We start from the raw sequence: 19,772 nt of genomic DNA on the forward strand, positions 1-19,772 counted from the left end.
TCAAGGCCTGGGTGCAGAGGGGAAAGAAGTATGCTCTCAAAGAGCTTCTCTGCAAAAAGGGCATAGGGCTGGGGCTGGAGTGTGTGCCAGGTCCCTTCTCCACTGACCATTGGTCTTGCCTGACCCTCTGGGTGTAACTGGTGTCCAGGCCAAAGTCATGAGAAGGTGTTTAGGACAGCTCCAGAAATGGGAGTCAGGAGTGAGGGGTGGTGAGCCTGAGAAGGGTCAAATAGGACTCCTTGTCTGTTCCTCCACAGTTACTACCTATATTGGTGGGGTCTGAGACCCCTTCCTAGCTTCACCTTTTCCCCTTGACCCTCAGACTGAACAGTTAACCTACTTTCTAGGCCCAAGGAGGTGGTTCTGGGAAGCAGAGCAAGAATATGGGAGCTCTGTCTGAGGGGTGAGAGAAAAGGAAGAGACTCCTTTCCCCACCATTGCTTTTTCCCCTTTCTCAGAAAAGCCGGAGAGACTAAAATAGTTGCCCTTTCCCCTGCCTCAGGTGCATCACCATGGAAACACGAATCCAAAGGGTCAGGACACTCCCCTGTCAGACACTAGGGCTCTGCATTAGCAGCCTCTGCAGTGTGTCCACCCTTTCTTGAGACTCATACGACCCCTCCCTGGGCTCCTAACTGGGCTTTGGAGAGGGGACATCCTAAGCCTCCTACTCCTTCAGCAGCCCCAGTCTCCTCTTGCGTCCGGACACCGAGAGGGTGTCGTGTGCCAGAAAGGCCAGCAGAGGGAGCAGACGACCTTGAAGCGCCGGAGGAGAGCGGGCTTTGCAGAGGTGCCGAAGTGGCCGCAGTCACCATAACTTCTTTGGGAGGGAGAGCGAGGAGTCTTGGCGACCAGTACTTCAGCCCGGAGGTTCCTTAGTAATCTTGTGAACACATACTCGGCTCGCAGAGCCTCAGCCGCTGCTTTTCTTTTTTATGCTCTATAGACCCCTCACCCGCAACCCAACTCTGTCCCAGTCCTGTTCCCACCAAACGCCAAATCTGTCCTAAATCCTTCGTGTTCCATCCAAAGGCAGAGGCCGGCAGATAGATTACAGGATGGCGGAATGCTCGGGAAGCACCCACAAGGTCGATGACCCTGCCTCCAATATTATCTTTCTCGGATGAACTTTCTTTTGTCGCTCCCCCCTCCCCCCAATATATTTCTCAATGTTTTTTTCTGGCTCTGCTTCAGGGCCTCTTCATGGGCCGCCGATCCAACAATCCATGCCGGGATTTACTGCCCACCAGCAGCAGCGTGTTGGGGGGGCAGTGTAGGCAGTATAGGGTCCCTCAAGGGAGGGGGAGGATCCTGGGGGTCCTGGGGGTGCAATAAGCCCGGCACCCCCTCTCTGGCTTCCAGCTACCCCGCCTCATCCTCCAGAACGGCAAGAGGGAGGGAAATAGGAGGGAGGTGAGGGACGAGCGGGAAGAGCGGCGGCGAGCCGGCGGCTTGAGCGAGAAAAAGTTTTTGCAAAAGGAAAAAAAAAGTTTGCGCTTCTCGCGGGTGGTCCCGGCTCTGGGCCCGGCGGGCTGGGCCGGCTGAAGGGCTGGCGGCCAGGTTAGGGGGGGCGGGGGTGGCACTGAGGCTACGCTGCCGTGGCCCTGTCTGCCCCCCCTCCCACCGCACATCCCCCAGCCCGGACTCCAGCCCTGGACCGCGCACCCCGAGCCCTGCGCCCAGACGGAGGTGAGAAGGGGGGCAGGCGGGGGCCACCTGGGAGCGGTGGGGGAGGGGGCCTGAGGGGATGCTTAGTTTGCGAGGGACTCTGCCCAGCCGAGAGGGACACCTGGGGCACAGAGGCAAAATTGGGGGGTAGGGGGGAGAGCCTGCGGTGAGATGTAGAAAGTCGGGAGATTTTCATCTGTATCTCCTCCGGATCTTTTTTCTTCTGACAGCTTGTCTGTCTTCGGCAATCGTGGATCTCTTTGTCCGACTCCGCCTCTCCCATCTATTAGAGACACCTCACTTTCGTGAGGTTTGGATGAAGAGGCTGGAGCGACTGCTAGCTGGAGGTCTGCGTGATAGAGAGGGAACTCCAGCTGTGCTCTGAGTGCCGGCAGGAAGACGTCGGTGTTTCTGAAAGGAGGGGACAGCAAAGGATTGAACTCTAGGTGGGGTAGGGATGGGTGTGTGTAAGGCGACAGAACCACTGTGGGTGGCTGGGCTCGAACCCCTGACCTGTCTTGTGCCAGATGGGCTTGTTGGTGTATGTACTTCGGAGAAAGGGAGTGTCTTCTGTACTAGGAAAGGGCCTGGAGTGGCCCGTGTCTTGTTTAGGCCCTAGAAAGACTCCTCAAGGAATTTGGACTTCTAAGTCCCAAGGACTGTGGTCAGGGTGCTAGGCAGGAGTTGATGAGACCTTGTCTTGACCTTCTAACCTCAGGACCACCAGGGCAGCTGGGGCCAGCGGAGGGAAGACCCCTACTGGGACTGGGCGGGACCACTGGCCACAGCCTGCCGGTGCATCCCCATTGGCCCTCTCTCCCAAACAGAAGCTGGGGACCGAGGCCCCTCCTTTGATTCAGACCACCCTGCCTGCCCTTGCTCCCCGCTCCGAAGCCTCTTTCAGGCTCCCTGACCCCGAAACAATCCTCTCTGGGTAGCTAGCTTTGGGGACAGGATTAGGGAGAGGGGATCCCATAAGGACTGGGGACAGAGGTTTAAGGGGGCTGAAGGAATGGGGTCTTCTAGGGTAAGTCTTTACGGTCCAGTAGAGGCAGAAGGCGGACCGACTGCCTGGGCAAGTTGTAAAGGCCGGTATTAGCGTCGTTTTCCCTAGGAGGCAGGGTTCAGAGACAACCCCCCATCCCATATCATCTCCCCGGCATCCCCTGCCCTGCAGCACTGACCCCGTCCTTGACGTCACTAAGGGGTTCCCGGGGGTCCTGAGGGGTTAACTCATGAAAAGCCAGGTGGGATACCAGGAACCTAAGGTGTCCGGACCCCTTCTTCTCCCCATACACACCTTACTTTATTCACCCAGACACTTTCCCTCCCTATAGTTCTGGTTTCCACCTCTCCAACGGGACCCCAGTTCTCCAACTCTGCCCCCACCCAGCCTCTAGGCTCCACCACCTTTCTGGATGCACTGAGTGGAGGAGGGAAAAATGTGGCCCGCCTCTCAAGCCCCCCACCCCACCCCCGCCCCAACAGCTTTTCTCCACCGCGGCTTGCTCTACTGGGCTCCCGGGGCGGGCGGGGGAAGCCGAGCCGTCTGCAGCCAGAGCCTGCGGCGGCGACTTGGGTGGGCCGAGGAGGCACGGGGGCGGGAAAGGCGGGCCCGGGAGGAGGGGGCGGGGCCGGCGTTTGGGAGTTGGGGAGCGGGGGTGCGAGGGGGACTCTGGAAAATAGGGAGACTCATGAGATGATTCAGGGCTCCATCAAGGGAACCCTAGGACTCTAGAGCTCCCTGCCCCATCCTGCGCTCTCATCCATACCCCAGAAAACTTAACTGAAGCTGGAAAAGTTGGCAAAATTTTTCTTTAACCGCGTGAAGGGAAGACGTGGGTGGGCTGTGGCACGCGTGGGCGAGGAGGGATGTCGCCCTATTTCCATCGCGGCTCTCCTGCAGCTGGGCAGTGGGGCAGGGAGATGACTGAAAGGCACGTTTAGGGGAGTCTTTTTAGTGTCTGCGGGGGTCGTTTGAGAGCCACCGCCTCCTTCCTCCGGATGAGTCATACGGGGGAAAGAGGCGAGAGACGTGTCCCCCACACACACACCCAGCTGCCAGCCAGCTGTGCCCCCAACCCCCACCAACAGTGCCAAGGTCGAGTTGGGAGGTCTTGGATGCGGGATCCGATCTCCTCTGGGAAAGCAGGAGTTAGTAGGGGTACAGCCCAGGCTGCGGGGCTCGAGCTGGGTCATGGGGGTCCATGTTCCGCTCCCCATCCTACCCCGCCCTCACCCTAAATCCCAGCATCCCGGGATCACCCACCGCGCCGGTGGCCCGCTCCCAGTCGTTCTCCACCCTACCCCGCCCCGCCCCACCCTCAATCCCGGGAGACCGGAAAACCCGGGGCAGAGTAAAAACTGGAGTTGGAGAAAAAGAACAGCAGCACCCTCCCTTTCCTCAGACTTCGTTCTCCCAAAGCCTTCCTTCCCTCACAGTCCCTTTCCTGTTGCCCAAATCAGGCGGAAAGAGGTGAGCGCCCAGATCCAAACCACCCCAGAATAATATCAGCTTCCATCCTTTGTACCCAACAGACCCAGGAAGGCTCCCCTCAGAAACCTTATCCCATTCCACACGGTTTTCTGCCGTAGAGAAAAAAAGCAGCTCATCCCAGCTCCCACTTGGCCCCACCAGCCTCGCGGTCTGGGCTGTGGTGAGGACTCCCTCTGCTGGGGAGATGGCAGATGGACTGTCTGTGGGCTGGCACCAATTAAGGTAAGGGAGGGGGGCGCAGGGAGAGCAGCCCGCCCAGTGCTTGAAGTCAGACTCTCACAGGGGTTCCCCCATTCCACCTCTCAATGGTAGCCATGGTCAGGGCAAGAAGAAATAGAGGCCACGGTATAAAATCACTTGGAGCTCAGGTAGGTACCAGTAGTCCACACCATTCCTCCCTACACACACACACACACACACACACACAGAGGCAAAGCTCCCACCCAGTTCACACACACACACAGAGGTAAAGCTCCCACCCAGTTCACACACACACACACACACACAGGCAAAGCTCCCACCCAGTTCCCACAGAGATCCCCAGGACTGCCGCCGCTGCCTCTTCAGCGCTTCTCCCTTTGCCCTCACCCTGAGTGATGCTCGTTTCAACTTGATTTCCCATGGCAGATGTCTTGGAGGGGCTCTGCTGGGGTTTTGTGCCTGAGTTAGGTATTTGGCCTTACCTATTTCTCTCCCCATCTTTATAACTTTCAAATCTCCCTTCTCCTCCTACAGTATTCCTGCACTCTGCTCTGAGGCACCATGTTCAACTCGATGACCCCACCGCCAGTCAGTAGCTACGGCGAGCCCTGCTGCCTCCGGCCTCTCCCCAGTCAGGGGGGCCCCAGCATGGGAACAGAAGGTCAGTGCATGTATCAATCCCAGCGTCTTGAGGACGGGCAGACGTCTCACCCAGCCCCAGAGATCCCTCCTCTACCTCCTACCCTGTGCATTTCCCGTCTGTAAGATTTGAGGCCCCATGTCAAAAGGGCTTAGGACAGGGGATCAGGTCTTCCCTGGGGTCTCAAGGTGAGGCCTTATGTGCCCTCCATTCCCATCCCCCATTCCAGTGGTCTCTCTTTTCTAGGACTGCCTGGTCTGCCCTTCTGCCATCAGGCCAACCTTATGTCAGGTCCCCAGAGTTACCGGCCAGCCAGAGAGAATGACAGCTTCACAGAGGGTGAGGCCTCAGGCAACATCTCTGGAACTTGTCCTGAGGGGGAGGGCAGGAGCACAAGGGAACTAACTTGGAAGAAATGCCTGCAGATGGGAGGGATCAGACCATGATCAAGAGGTCACAGATGGGCAAAGCACAGTCAAGTGTCCTCTTTTTGCCAAGAGACGTGTCCCTTGACCATATCTCCTGTTTCCTGCCCCAGCCCCACTCTTTCCTCCTCCCCGGAGTGCAGTCAAGTTGACCAAGAAGCGGGCGCTCTCCATTTCACCTCTGTCAGACGCCAGCCTGGACCTGCAGACAGTTATCCGCACCTCACCCAGCTCCCTCGTGGCCTTCATCAACTCTCGCTGCACATCTCCAGGGGGCTCCTATGGCCACCTGTCCATCAGCACCATGAGGTGCAGACAGCCTCAGGCTGAGAGGCTCCTAAAGATCAATTGAACCCCATTAAAAGCCTCAAGCCCTCCAAACCACCTGACCCTATTTGAATCCTAATCATTTCAAAGGCACTGAAGCCTTCCTCAGTACCTCCCTAGGACTGCCTCAGCCATTTCCCATACTGTCTTTCAGAAACCCTCTAATAGCCCAAGAACTCCTGAGACTTTCTGAGATGATGGTCCTAAGTAATTGCCTCCCCTCCTCCTCCTTAGCCCATCTCTGGGATTCCCACCCCAGATGAATCGCCAAAAAGGGACCTCGCCTTCCTTCGGGGTCCAGGCCTGTGGTCCCCATGACACCACCCAGGGTGGGATGATGCCGCATCCTCAGTCCCGGGGAGCCCTCCCAACTTGCCAGGTGAGTCTTCATGTTGCCACCTGATTTCTTTCAGCTCAGGGTGCATGGGTGTTGGACTTTATAGGGGAAAGGGGACACAAAAGTTTTCAGTACCAGAAAAATAAAAAGGTATGGATGCTGGGGTTCAGTCCTCAGGGTTGAATCAGACTCTTCCACACAAGATCCCACCTTTTGCCTATCCCATTCACCAGTGCAGTCTGAGGAGGAAGTGCCTTCCAAACCCAGGGGTTCCAGCTGCGCGGGTGGGGGTGCGCAGGGCAGGAAGACCTGGCTAGGCTTCCTCTTCCTTCTGCCCACTTCCACCTTCATCACCCTCACCTCTTCCCTTGGGGAAGCTGAAGTCTGAGCTGGACATGCTGGCTGGCAAGTGCGTGGAGGAGCCCCTGGAAGGTGATATATCCAGCCCCAACTCCACAGGCACACAGGTAAGGGAGGGGAAACTTTACCTCTGGAACCTGAAAGAAGCAAAAGCTGTTGCCTAAATGACCTGATGATTGCATCTCCTCCTCTAGGATCCCCTGCTGGGGATACTGGATGGGCGTGAGGACCTGGAGAGGGAGGAGAAGCCTGAGCCTGAATTTGTGTATGAGACTGACTGCCGCTGGGCTGGCTGCAGCCAGGAGTTTGATTCCCAGGAGCAGCTGGTGCATGTGAGCCTCAATGGATAACAGGAATACTGGCGGGAGCCTGCAGGATGTTCTGAGCAGGACATTGCAGAATCAGGCTAAGGGTAGGAGGTCATGATATAGAGGTCAGAGGTTGATTGCCAATTTGGGCAGGCAAAAACTCATGAGTTCTGGCTTTGTTCTAGAAACCAGGAAGACCTGAGATGTGGGCTATGCTATCCTTCCTGCCCCTTCACATTCCCCTAGGAGGTGGGGCTGTGGAGTAACTGGGTGGGGTGGGAAGGCCGAGGGAGGGTCTGTTCTGGGTCTCAGTGAGCCTCTGCCTCTCCCCTCTTGCAGCACATCAATAGCGAGCACATCCACGGGGAGCGGAAAGAGTTTGTGTGCCACTGGGGGGGCTGCTCCAGGGAGCTGCGGCCCTTCAAAGCCCAGTACATGCTGGTGGTCCACATGCGCAGACACACGGGCGAGAAGCCACACAAGTGCACGGTGAGGCACCCACTTCCCAACCTCAGGGTGGTTCCACAAGGCAGGGCCTGTTGACTCCCCTGGGCCCTAGGCACTGTGCCTGCTACTCTGCCGCATGGAGAAGCCCTACATTGTGGACATAAGGTATTCCAGGACAGCCCTAACCCAAGATGACCTAAAATCCCCATACAGGGAGATCTGCTCTGGCTGGACAAGATGCTCACTGCCTCATCTCCATGTCCTTGCAGGCAGAGTGCCTACAGCTCCTTGTCTGCCCTTGTCCCCAGATTTTGGGAATTCTCCTGAAGCCCCAGTGCTTTTCCATCTTGAGTTACATTCTCTGTTATCTGTCCCTTTTGAGATTTAGGGTTCCTCCAATCCTCATGTCCTTGTTTCTGAGCTATTCTTTGACCTGACCCCCACATTACCTAGTTTGAGGGGTGCCGGAAGTCATACTCACGCCTTGAGAATCTGAAGACGCACCTGCGGTCACACACGGGTGAGAAGCCATACATGTGTGAGCACCAGGGCTGCAGCAAAGCCTTCAGCAATGCCAGTGACCGAGCCAAGCACCAGAACCGGACCCACTCCAATGAGGTGAGTGCCCCACCTAAGAGACCCTCCTCATTTGAGAAGCTCCTGCTGAGGAGATGTCCCACAATAAATCTTTAGTCCAGCACCCACTCCACAGAGGTGAATTTCCCTCCCTCCACAGACTTCACCTCAAGCAGGCCTTTCTGAAAACAAAAATTTCTATTTGCCACCCCTTCCCTTACCTCTAACTAGCCAAGAGCTAACTAAAATAGGGCATTCCAACTAAGAGACCCCTGGTCCCTTCAACCCAAGTTTATGAGTCCTCACAGACCCTCATCTCTCCCAGCTTTGGGCTACCAGCTTTCCTGAACTTCTCCTTGAACCTCTCATCTTCCACTCCAAAGGCCACCCTCTCCTTACTTCCCTGGGTGCTATACACTGCTCCCTGACCCACCTCATCCTCAGTTGATGCTGCCACTTTTTCTCATTCCTTCGGCCTTCTCCTACTTTGATCCCTTTGCCTGAATGCTTTCCACTCAACAGAAGCCATATGTGTGTAAGCTCCCTGGCTGCACCAAACGCTACACAGATCCCAGCTCACTCCGGAAACATGTCAAGACAGTGCATGGTCCTGATGCCCATGTGACCAAGCGGCACCGAGGTGATGGCCCCCTGCCCCGGGCATCATCCCTTCCCACAGTGGAGCCCAAGAGGGAGCAGGACGGAGGCCCCATCAGGGAAGAGAGCAGACTGACTGTGCCAGAAGGGGCCATGGTGAGACAGCCCAGGCAGCCCCCTGCCTCCACACCCCACTTGCTTTGCTGACCTCTTTCCAGTCCCCTCCCAATTCCTCCATACCCTCCCTTGTAAATCACTCTTCTGTGGCCAGTCCTCACACTGCATCCCAGTGTCACTTCTTAGGTTACCCCAAATCTAGGGATTTTAGTGTACTTACCTACTTAATTGGTTCCACAAACTCTTATATAGACTTAATATATCATTCTAAGCCTTTTACATACATAATTTCACGTACACCTCACAATAACTTCATGAGAAAGGTACTTACTATCCCCACTTTCAGGTGAGAAAACTCAGGCACTGAGAAATTGTCCAGGGTCATAGAACTAAAAGCATGAATTCGAGCCCAGGCAGTCTGTGCTCCAGCTTGCACTCTTCTCATCAAATATCCCCTCCACTCTGCCCCATCCCTCACCTGCTCAGTTCACTCTATACCTGTAAGCCTCCCCAAAGCCCCAGCAGTCACTAGCACACAGGCTTTAGTGATTCACTAAGTTCAGCGCACTGTGGGGAAGGGGGAAAGGTGCCACCCTCAGCCCTCATCTTCCCTACAGAAGCCACAGCCAAGCCCTGGGGCCCAGTCATCCTGCAGCAGTGACCACTCCCCAGCAGGCAGTGCAGCCAATACAGACAGTGGTGTGGAAATGACTGGAAATGCAGGGGGCAGCACTGAGGACCTGTCCAGCCTGGATGAGGGGTCTTTCATTGCTGGCCCTGGGCTGTCCACTCTTCGCCGCCTTGAGAATCTCAGGCTGGATCAGCTACATCAACTCCGGCCAGTAGGGCCCCGGGGCCTCAAACTGCCAAGCTTGACCCACACAGGTGAGACCTAGGTTTTGGGGGGGCACGGTGCTTGCTGAGCTAAGATCTGGACCTTCTCTGAGGCTGAAAAGGGGACTTCACCCTTCAGAGCTGCCATACAGCACCTTTGTACAATTAGAAAAAGTCCCCTTTCCTCAAGACACTTTCCTTCCACCTATCAGAAAACTGTTGTGATATATAAAGTCTATGATGGGAATACTGTCCCCTAGGACTGTGCAGTGTACAACCTGTACAACTTCACGGTGGCTCTGAATCCCTGGTGACCTAGAGCAGAAAGGGCATGAGAGAAGGAGACAGAACTGAGTAGTTAAGGAGCCTGCCCCTGGTATTCAAGGATAAGGCTGTCCCATGAGGGAGGTAGGGTGACATTCACAGGGTTCCCCGGCCACCCTGCCTTTTCTCCTTGTCACTTGCAGGCACCCCTGTGTCCCGCCGTCTTGGCCCTCCGGTTTCTCTTGATCGCCGCAGCAGCAGCTCCAGCAGTGTCAGCTCAGCCTATACTGTCAGCCGCCGCTCCTCCCTGGCCTCACCTTTTCCCCCTGGCTCCCCACCAGAGAATGGAGCATCCTCTCTGCCTGGCCTCATGCCTGCCCAGCACTACCTGCTCCGGGCAAGATGTGCTTCAGCCAGGGGAGGTGGTACCCCAGCTACTGCAGCACCCAGCCTGGATCGGATGGGAGGTCTTCCTGCACCTCCCTGGAGAAGTCAAACTGAGTATCCAGGGTACAACCCAAATGTAGGAGTCACCCGGAGGGCCAGTGACCCAGCCCGGGCTGTTGACCGCCCTGCCCCAGCCAGAGTCCAGCGATTCAAGAGCCTGGGTTGTGTCCACACACCTCCCACTGTGGCAGGGGGAAGAAGGAACTTCGATTCCCAACTCCCAATCTCTGTCTACTCACCACAGCCCCCCAGCATCACTGAGAATGTCGCAATGGATACCAGAGGGCTACGGGAAGAGCCAGAGGTTGGGACCTCCATAATGGGCAGTGGTCTGAACCCCTATATGGGTTTCCCACCTGCCAATACTCTGGGATATGAGGGGCCTGAAGGGGCAGTAGCTGAGCTTTATGGAGCAGCTAGGGGTCCAGGCTCCCTGCCTCTTGGGCCTGGTCCACCTGCCAACTACGGCCCCAACTCCTGTCCCCAGCAGGTCTCTTATCCTGAACCTATGCCAGAAACATGGGGTGAGTTCCCTTCCCACTCTGGGCTTTCCCCAAGCCCCAAGCCTCCAGCTGGAGCCTACAGCCAGTGTCCTCATCTTGAACATTATGGACAAGTGCAGGTCAAGCCAGAACAGGGGTGTCCAATGGGATCTGACTCCACAGGACTGGCACCCTGCCTCAATGCCCACCCCAATGAGGGGCCTCCATGCCCACAGCCTCTGTTCTCCCACTACCCCCACCCACTGCCTCCCCAATATCCCCAGTCAGACACCTATACCCAGTCACCCCCTGATTATCTTCCTTCAGAACCCAGGCCTGGCTTGGACTTTGATTCCCCCAGTCATTCCACAGGGCAGCTCAAGGCTCAGCTTGTGTGTAATTATGTTCAGTCTCAACAGGAGCTACTGTGGGAGGGTGGGGGCAGAGGAGACCCCCCAGTCCAGGAACCTCTCTACCAGAGTGCCAAGTTTCTGGAGGGTTCCCAGGTTAGCCCAAACCCTGCCAAGACCCCCATGTCCACATATGGACCTGGCTTTGCCCCAAACCTGCCCTGTCATCAGTCGGGCCCCTATGCCACCCCTTCAGCATGCCGTGGAAACTTTGCGTTGGGGGCAAACGAGGCTTCCCACCGGGGAGCAGCACTACCCCGACTTCTGCCCCCACTGCCCACATGCTGTGGGCCCCTCAAGGCAGGGGGCACCAACCCCAGCTGTGGGCATCCAGAGGCCAGCAGGCTGGGAAGGGGTCCTGCCCTGTGCCCTCCTCCTGAAGGGCAGGTATGTAACCCTCTGGACTCTCTTGATCTTGACAACACTCGGCTGGACTTTGTGGCTATTCTGGATGAGACACAGGGGCCAAGTCCTCCCCCTTCCCATGACCAGGGGGATAGTTATGAGCATACACCACCTCCCTCTGGGCCTCCCAACATGGCTGTGGGCAACATGAGTGTCTTACTGGGATCCCTGCCTGGGGAGACACAGTTCCTCAACTCCAGTGCCTAAAGAGCAGAGAACCCACCCATCACAGATCCACACTTACAGAGAAATCAGGAGGAGGGGCCACAGCCCCCAGGATGCCCCCAGACAGGAGATAGGGGCTGAGGCTGCACACAGTCTGTGTATGTTTTGGGGAGGAATTTCATGACAACGCTGTTTCCTGGTAATAAAGGAACTGCATCAGAAAGAGCTCCGCTTTATGCATTATTATCTTGGGGAAGGGGCCATGACTGGGGACAAGAAGAGAGGCAGAGGTTAATCCACCCACTTCTCTCTTTAGAGAAGCTCCCTCACCCCACCTGAACTCTTCACATCAGACTCTCCAAGATGGAGACAGTCATTTGGGAAACAGGATTTAAAGGAATGTCTTCAGAACATGCCCGGCCCCACCCCTGCCCAAGGGCACCCAACAGAGATCACTGGAGACATGTATCTCTTTTCCCTTGCTCAGGGGAAGAGGCTATCGAAGTTGGTGAGCAGCAGCTGGACCAGCTGCCCAGGGTAGAGAGCATGGGCTGCCGGGTCAGCAGTCTCCTGCTCTGGCCGAAATAGGGTTGGTCCAAACACGATTCCCAGGTTGTGGGGAGTCATGCGGTTCTTATCGGAGTGTGCTATCACCCTGCGGACAAAGGCCAAGAGAAGGGGCTATAAGCAGGGCTTTGCCACTTCAAATAAGTCTAGCCTCTCAAAGGTTTAAGCAGGGAAGAATTCACTTTGGGTCCCTCCATGTGGCCAGAAGAAACCAAGGAGAGAGGCTTAAGAGAAATGGAGATGGGACTAGTGGACAAACTTTTAGGATACAACTTGAAGGTGCAAACTAGGATACACCTGCCTCTTCCCACTCCAGAGACTGCCCCTAGAGCCTCTCCATGGCAATCTGGGAGGCTTTCATTCAAATGGCTATCCTCTCTCAGAAGCCATTGCCTAGGCTCAGCTTAGCCCAATAAGCCATCACCACTGTCCCAAAGAAAGACAAGAAGGCACAGGGAAGTGGAGGAGGTTAGCTTTTCCGTATTTCCCTTACAGTATCCCCAGGCTTGTTTTGGTCCTCATTTCCCCATTTGATGCTGACCAATCACAAGGCTTTGCCGCCCCCCCCCCCCTAACATGTTCCCTGCACAGTGGTTGGCTGTTTTCGCCTTCTGCCCTAAACTTAGGTGTTCCCCTACCTTCCACCCATTTGAACAAAGAATCCCTGCTGCATGCTCCACTCCCCACTCCCCCTGCATGAACCCAGATGTTCAGTCCTCCTGACCTGCGTAAATGCTCCAGGAGGTACCACAGAGTGTCATGGTTGGGCTTTGGCATGGAGTCTATTAATTCTTGTATTTGAGAGAGGCGCTGTTCTGACTCGGAGAGTGCTAGAGAGAAAGAGTGATGGGAAGGGCATGGGGCTGAGGTTAGGCACAGTACTGGGCAGGGGTCTCACTCCTCTTTCCCATGCCTGTGGAAGACATCATTAACCTATCCCAGCTTCCTTTTTCACAGAGCCCAACTGCAGCCTTAGAACTGTTTTCAACTCAGTGCTCTAAACATTCACAAACAGACAACTGGAGTCAGCACATGAGTTGAAAGTTACTCTCCATGTCTGTGCTCAGGAGGGGTCAAAGGAGTGTAAGGGAGCCTCCACTCTACTCATGCCCCACCCCATACCAAGGGCACTGTCAAAGCAGTGCTCATCCCTTACCAAGGGCAGCACGAAAACGGGGAAGCAGCAGTGGGGGCACCAGAGGCTGGGGTAGCTCCCTAAGAAAAAGCTTCAGGGCTCCAGTGACCACGTGAATGTCGTCCCACTCAGCACTGTCCAAATCTAATCGGCCTTCTGGAAGGAAAAGGTAGTACAGAGGGGTTCAGGGCTCATGCATATCAGGGGGACCCAGAGATTGAGAGAAAAGGGGTTTGGGAGAATATCCATTAAGCAGACCCAGAAATGACTAGGGGATCCACAGTGGGACAAGACAGCAGAGGTGGGGATAGGGACAACCCTCCCAAGAACAGGACATGGGGGAATCCATGGGGAGCAGGAAGGATTTGGGGAACTCTGAAGGGCCTAAGGGACCTTCCATGGAAGTACCTTGTCCTGGCTGTTCTGGGAACATATACCTCCCATCAGAGGTCACTGCCCGCTCTGCCACATGTATGAGAAGAGATCAAGAGCTAAGACATGCAGTTCCAGCCAGCACACCTCCCTGTCCTGCCAACCCTCTCCCTCAGAACTGCCCGTGGTTCTCAAGCACTAAGTTTTTAGTACCACCACTTGACCATAAGCCTTCTCACCTCTGTCTACTAGAAAGCGAAGCTTCTGGACCACTGCCAAGTTCCCACTCACTCGGTAAATGCCATCCACATCTAGACCTAGGAGATGAGGCAGGGAGCAGATGAGGAAAACTGCTGCAGAGTGTATGTGGTAAGGGCTGGTGAGGGGTCTGAGGGTGGAGAGGAAAAGGACAGAGGAAGACTAGGGTGTGGGTGGTGGGCAATTCTAGGCCTTGGAATGTAGTAACAGGAGATTCTGTTGTCTCTGGGAAAGTGACCTCTCTTATCCACAGCAGCAATGCAAAGCCGAACAAAGCTGGGCACGGTGTCCCCTTCCCGTTGACACAGTGATTCCAACTGGCAGCCGAACACCTGGTCTGGGGAGGCACAGAGTGAGATGGGAAGCCAGTGCCAGCAAGCCCCATGGAAGATTGTGTCGGCTCATCCCTTCACCACTTCGGGTGGGGTGGCCCTCTTGAGGCCCCCTGCCCCCCATAATCAGCAGCAGCGGGAAAAGCAGTGGTCTCAGACAGCTGAGCCTGTCTGGGAAGCTCTGCTCTGGACCTCACTTAAGTTTCTTCATCCATGAAACAGGCGATGCCCGTTTCGAAAACGCAAACGCGCTCGCCAAACACGGAAGCAGGAGGACACAGAAGAAGGACGCCAGCCGGCCTGGCCCGCCTCACCTCGCAGCAGACCCCGCTCCTGCAGGCTTTGCAAGGGCGGTCTCTTTGCAATAAGTCGTTTTAGTTTGTTTCGCACGCGGTTCTGCTCAGTTCCTTCGGGACACCGACCTGTAGGAAGCAGGTAGGAGAAAGGTGGAATCGAGCGCGAGAGCAGCGGCCCCGCCGAGCAGCTAGGAACGGCGGCGCTGGTCCGCGCGGCCCGCCCCTCACCGGAGCCCCGGCGGCTGCCACCGCCGAGCCGCAGCAGTGGCTTGGACACCGGCCCCGCCTCCTCTTCCTCGTCCTCCTCGGCGCTCAGCTCCCCCAGCTCCGCGGGTCCCGAGCCTGACAGGCGCAGCTCCAGCGGGTTCTCCCGATCCTAGACCCGGATGGAGAGGGGGCCGAGTCCAAGTTGGAAGAGCGAGGAGAGATCTGCATCCCCGGCTCCACGCAAGGAGACCCTCACTTGCTGCTGGGGTCCCCCGCCTCAGGCCCACCCCCGCGGCCCCTTGTCGCGTCCCCTCTCCCTCCTCATGTCCCGGCCCGCGGACTCCCACCCCTCTCACCAGGCGCTCGATGACCGCCCGCAGCGCCCGATGCCAGGCTCGCAGCTCGGTCTCCTGGTCTGACTGCAACAGGAACTCGTGACCAGGGACCGTGCGGATCTGAGGGGCCGGTGGGAAGAGGAGTAAAAAGCATGCAGGCGAAGCGGGAGATCCGCGCGGGAAGTGAGGCGCACCCTCGGTCAGGGGCGGCTTGGAGGGTGCACCAGGGAACTCACGTGCAGGACATTGCGGCGGCTGGACAGGTGGCGGCCGTGGGCCACGGCCGCCCCTCGCAGGTCCACGCTGCTTTCGGGTCGGCTACCCGCTGGTCCCTGGCAATTAGGGGAGAAACTAAGGCCGCGGCGCTGTATCCCTCCCTGCCTCCTCCTGCCCAGTGGACTGCGAGGAAGCGGGAGACTGTGCTCTTTCCCACCGTCGCCCCGCAGTGGGCCTGGGGTGGCTAGAAGTTGTGTAAGACCGCCCCCCGCACGCCCGCTTCTCGTCTCCTCCCTTCCCACTCACCCAAACTGAGGAGGGCGCAGTCGGTGGAGGCTCTCGGTAGAACACCAGGCTGTTACCTGCTAATACCACCCAAGATGGGCCCCAGTTCTTCCTGTGGGAGGTTGTGGGAGGAGTGGTGGCAGTGCAAAGGTCACTTAGAATCACCAGTGGAGGGCGCTCTCCCAGCAGAGCCCTAGACTAGGGAATCCAACTGCAGGGCCCCGGCCCTATTCTGGTCTTACCTGAGTTTGCGTCCCCCCTGGGCGATCTTAGTCACGTTGAGTGGGCCCGACTTTTCTACCTCCTGGGAAGTGGAAGTGTGGGAGAGTGGGGGGCGTGGGTCAGTAAGTCACCCAGCGCCCCCCACAGGCGCCCATCTTTCCCCAGAGGGTCTCCCTAGAGTGAGGGCCTTTCAAGTGGGCGGGTGGGAGGAGGTTGGGTAAGAGGATGCCCAGAGAACACTCAGGAAGAGCAAGATGTTTCTGGAGTAGGAATTGGGGGCTGCGGCAGGGAGGATCTTGGCATTCGCAAGGAAATGGAAGACTTACGTGGGGATCGTCCAGAACCTGTGGCAGAGGTCGAGGGGGCTGCAACGCTGAAGGCTGGTCTGAGGGGTTGAGCTGGGAGGCGAGTTGGTGGAGGCAGGGTGAACCCTGGGGGAGGGGATTGGAGAAACAGGTGGAGGAACCTTCAACTTCCGAGTCCCTGGCTGTAGGAGGAAGAGGGGTGCGGATGTAGGTGAGAGGCAGAGGGTATGGTGGGTAAAGAAGAAATGTCTTGCATAAAAGAAAATCGTAAGAAGATGGCTTTTCCTACATGTGATCTCAAGGAGGGAGGGATCTCACCTGGGGGCCAAGCAGTTCTCGGGTCCCTGTGTCAGATTCTGAGGCCTTTGCCTGAGGTTGCAGGATACTGTTGTCCCTATTCAGGGTCTGTGCCCCCTCCATGGAGCCAGGGATCTGGGGGAAAGGAGAGGTGAAGTTACATTTAGATGCCACCTCCACCACTCTCAACACCGGTCTCACAATTTTTTGATTCTTCTGAGAACCCCAGAGAGAAAATACACTACTCTGGGGTTCAGTAGGGCAAAGAAGGGGATTGAGGGGACAAAGAGACAAGCAGTAGGGAGGCCTCACCATCTCTCGAGTGCGAGTGTGGCGTGGGGGCTTCCAGGACTTGGAGCCAGTCAGCGAATTTATGTAGTAGCAGCGTCCGGAGTTGAGATCCAAGTGCTGCTCCCAGGCGTCCAGCCTCTGCAACGGGGGGCATGCAGGGCTTGGGGGTGGGGACCGGGGACAACGGCGAAGGTCCACCAGGTTGCAGTACACAGGAAGCTCTGACATGAGGGGCTGGGGTCTTACCTACCAGAAAGGAGGAAGAGAGAAGTAGTCATTCTGCTGTGCCTTTCCCCACCTTCTCTCCATCTGCCACCTCCTCCCCCGCCAACCATTTTCTTACCAGCAGCTCCTGGCTGGGGTGACCCAGGTCCTGGGGAAGAAACCCCAGTCCCTAGCAGGTTTGGTTTTACTTTCTTCTTTTTTTTTTACTCCCTCCCTCATAGTCTTCTTTGCTTTTCTCCTCACTTCCTGTTGCCAACTTCCCTCCTCCCCCACCCCACCCCAACCCAGGGCCTCAGGAAAGGGGAACAGGCTTTGTGTGTGTGTGGGAGGGGGGGTGAGGGGAGTGCCCCACCCTCACCCCCTCCAGAATAATAGGAGACGGAGAGGGGTCAGAGCTCCCTACAAAGGGACTGTGAGAGAGGAGGGGCCATTTTTCACCAACTAGTAAGTAAGAGAGGGGAGGGGCTGAGTCTTCTGGAGGAGCAAGAGAGTTACCTCTCTAGAGCCGACTTGCTGGTGACCTGAGCTGTCAAGACAGGACACAGGAAACACCATACCCTGGCTCAGGAGTCATGAGGAAGAGAGAAAAAACCACAGCTGAGTTGGCCTTCTATCTGCCAGGTGCCATATACTTCATGATCTTTGCTACTTGGTGTCCCTCGGCTAGAATTTCTTCTCACCTCCTAGTTTGCTTCCTGGCTGTCTTTTCCTCCGCCTTATTGAGATTCAACTAAATGACATTTCCTCAGAGATACCCTCCTAGACCACATCATCTTTCTCCACCACATATATACTTCTTGGGAGCTCTTATCAGTACGAAAGCTTATCTTACTTATTTGTTTGTGTGTTTTCACCCCCATGGGAATCCCTTGAGGGCAGAGATTCTGTCTGTCCTATTTGCCACTATGCCTAGAATAGGGCCCAGCAGAAAATATCTATTGTACTTCCTGCTCAGAAGAGCTGGAACTCACCACATTGTCACTGGCCTCTGTCAGCAAGTCTTCCTGAGAGAAAGATCTTCCACTTGGTCCTTCCTGGAAGGGCTTCAGGAGGGTAGGCCTCAAATTGGTAACATTGACACTTCTACACATTTTGGGGGGAAGAGGAGGAGGCTGCTCAGACATAACCTGGGCTCTGCTCAGGCATTCCTGAGACAGGTGCAGCTCCTTCAGGGAGCCAGGAAACAACTTTGGCCCTGGAAAACATGAGAAATGGGAAGAATGGGGGTCAGGCCATCAGAGGTGTGATGTTAGCTGGGTCCTCCATCCTGGGGGCTCACAGAGAAGGCAAGAGCAGGGGAAAGTTATGGAAAATTATATGAGACCTAGAAGACTTGAGACTGGGAGGAGAGGCAATAGGGACACCATGGTGGGAATAAGGAGTACGTTGATCAAAGGGAAGTATGAGAAGGGGGTGAGCAGGAGCTTTGGAGAGAAGGATCCTTCCAATAATTCCCAGAAGCTGAGGAGGTAGGAAGGTGACCAGGCAGGGCTTACTCACCATGAGTCCAGAGGGATTGGCTGGGGCTGGTGGTGGTTGGGCTCTGGGAAGGGATGGATTCCTCCATCATGAAGGCAGCTGGGACAAAGATGGGTGGAGAGACAGAGGGTGCTCCCAGGCGCCTTGCTAACCACCAGTCTGAGTTGGTCTTCTGAAGCAGTAGGAACCTGTCCCCTTCAGCCAGAGACACCTGCTGGCCATCTCCTCCAGCGTAAGTGAAGGCATAGAGGGCACGGAGCCAGGATCCCTGAGAAGGGCTTTGGGGTCCCAGCCCTAGGCTCTCCCAGGTACTTGGCCACCACTGGCCTGACAGCATTGTGGTCAGTACTGTCACCTGTGGGAAAAGGGGTGTTGGAGATCCAGAAAGGGACAGGACTGGCTGCTTCCAGGCAGAGAGACATGGTTCTAAGAACAGTATCAGAGGAAGGTAATGCTAGGAACCCTGAGATAAGAAGAGAGGGTAAAGCAGAGCCTAGGTGGGGGTCAGTGACAGGTTTTGGGGGCTGAGAACTCCTGGTGATGTGACTGGTGAGGAAGTATATAAGTAAGGCGAGAGAGGATGTGGTCAACAGGGCTGTGAGGCCACCAAAGCAGGAAATCAGAGGAGTGGGCCTAGCTCGGTGATTTTCCTCCAAGTACCTTCTGGGGCCCATCAGCGGGGCAGGAGGAGCTGGTCCTGGATGGTAGGGGGACTTTCGATCTGGATACAGGAAGATGAGAAAAAGGAATCTGCTCTGAGACAGAACAGAGGCAAAGAGACAGGAGTTAATGACAAAGATAAAAAGTTTGTGACCCTTTATTAAATTTACACAGGCACCGATGTTTCCGTTACCAATTGCCACAGACCTAAAGCAGCATACTTCCTGTGCAGACTCAGAGAAACATAGAGGTAGAAAAACAAAGAACCAGAGAAATAGTAAGACCAAATTTGAAAGAAAGAGAAAGTGGCTGGGAGAAACACAGTAGTTTTCAAAGTTAGAGGAAGGGATGAAAATATCACCATCCTCTTAATCCAGGATGTGTTTTTAGGAGCTGAGAAGCCTGATACAATCCTCTGTACATAAGCCTCTTGGTCGGGGCCCTGCTTTATTGTGTGGGTTCATTCATTCATGCTCTTAATAAGGATGGGATGAGCACCTCCTGTGTGAAAAGAACAGTGTTAGGCACTGGAGATGAGAGGGGAAGAAGAGAGACACAGCTCTTGCCCCCTTGGAGCTTAAGGAAAGATCCTAACTAATGACCCAATAAATTTATTAATTACAATTGAATCAGTGACTATGAAAGGACAAGTGGTACAGGATGCTATGACAGCATATGAGGGTGGATGGGGGATTGATGTCAATTTCCCTGGTGGAAGGTAGAAACTGACCTCCCCTGTCGATTGCAAGAGCTTTAAAACTCACACTTGTGCTTCCTCCTTAC

The 19,772-nt window shown here is 55.8% G+C and overlaps 2 protein-coding genes across 9 annotated transcripts; one reads left to right on the forward strand and one right to left on the reverse strand.

Moving 5' to 3' along the window:
- Positions 1-74: 74 nt before the first annotated feature.
- On the forward strand, positions 75-11,559 carry GLI1 (GLI family zinc finger 1). Of its 2 annotated transcripts, XM_057486813.1 has the most exons (13): positions 75-1,689; positions 1,899-2,114; positions 4,901-5,027; positions 5,253-5,345; positions 5,545-5,740; positions 5,993-6,137; positions 6,473-6,562; positions 6,650-6,787; positions 7,103-7,252; positions 7,664-7,828; positions 8,309-8,539; positions 9,118-9,385; positions 9,802-11,559. In XM_057486813.1, the coding sequence occupies exons 3-13, from the start codon at positions 4,928-4,930 to the stop codon at positions 11,547-11,549; spliced, it is 3,324 nt and encodes a 1,107-aa protein (XP_057342796.1). In that variant the 5' UTR covers positions 75-1,689; positions 1,899-2,114; positions 4,901-4,927; the 3' UTR covers positions 11,550-11,559. The 2 variants fall into 2 exon arrangements, with proteins under 2 accessions (XP_057342796.1, XP_036750738.2); XM_036894843.2 differs by lacking the exon at positions 1,899-2,114.
- A 164-nt stretch (positions 11,560-11,723) lies between these two features.
- ARHGAP9 (Rho GTPase activating protein 9) lies at positions 11,724-19,083 on the reverse strand. Of its 7 annotated transcripts, XM_036894844.2 has the most exons (19): positions 18,990-19,083; positions 18,351-18,684; positions 17,822-18,045; positions 17,346-17,408; positions 16,647-16,871; positions 16,356-16,469; positions 16,059-16,163; positions 15,753-15,814; positions 15,532-15,622; positions 15,246-15,341; positions 15,031-15,129; positions 14,696-14,843; positions 14,486-14,593; positions 14,078-14,176; positions 13,821-13,898; positions 13,618-13,671; positions 13,231-13,365; positions 12,799-12,904; positions 11,724-12,162 (listed from the first exon to the last, which is right to left on the reverse strand). In XM_036894844.2, exons 2-19 carry the CDS (start codon positions 18,664-18,666, stop codon positions 11,991-11,993), a joined length of 2,295 nt encoding a protein of 764 aa, XP_036750739.2. In that variant the 5' UTR covers positions 18,667-18,684; positions 18,990-19,083; the 3' UTR covers positions 11,724-11,990. The 7 variants fall into 7 exon arrangements, with proteins under 7 accessions (XP_036750739.2, XP_036750741.2, XP_036750740.2 ...); XM_036894846.2 differs by lacking the exon at positions 18,990-19,083 and having other exon boundaries at positions 16,647-16,763; positions 18,351-18,681; XM_036894845.2 differs by lacking the exons at positions 14,078-14,176; positions 18,990-19,083 and having other exon boundaries at positions 18,351-18,681.
- Between the last annotated feature and the right edge of the window lie 689 nt (positions 19,084-19,772).

Source organism: Manis pentadactyla, chromosome 10 (assembly GCF_030020395.1).
Source record: "Manis pentadactyla isolate mManPen7 chromosome 10, mManPen7.hap1, whole genome shotgun sequence".
NCBI classification, from domain to species: domain Eukaryota; kingdom Metazoa; phylum Chordata; class Mammalia; order Pholidota; family Manidae; genus Manis; species Manis pentadactyla.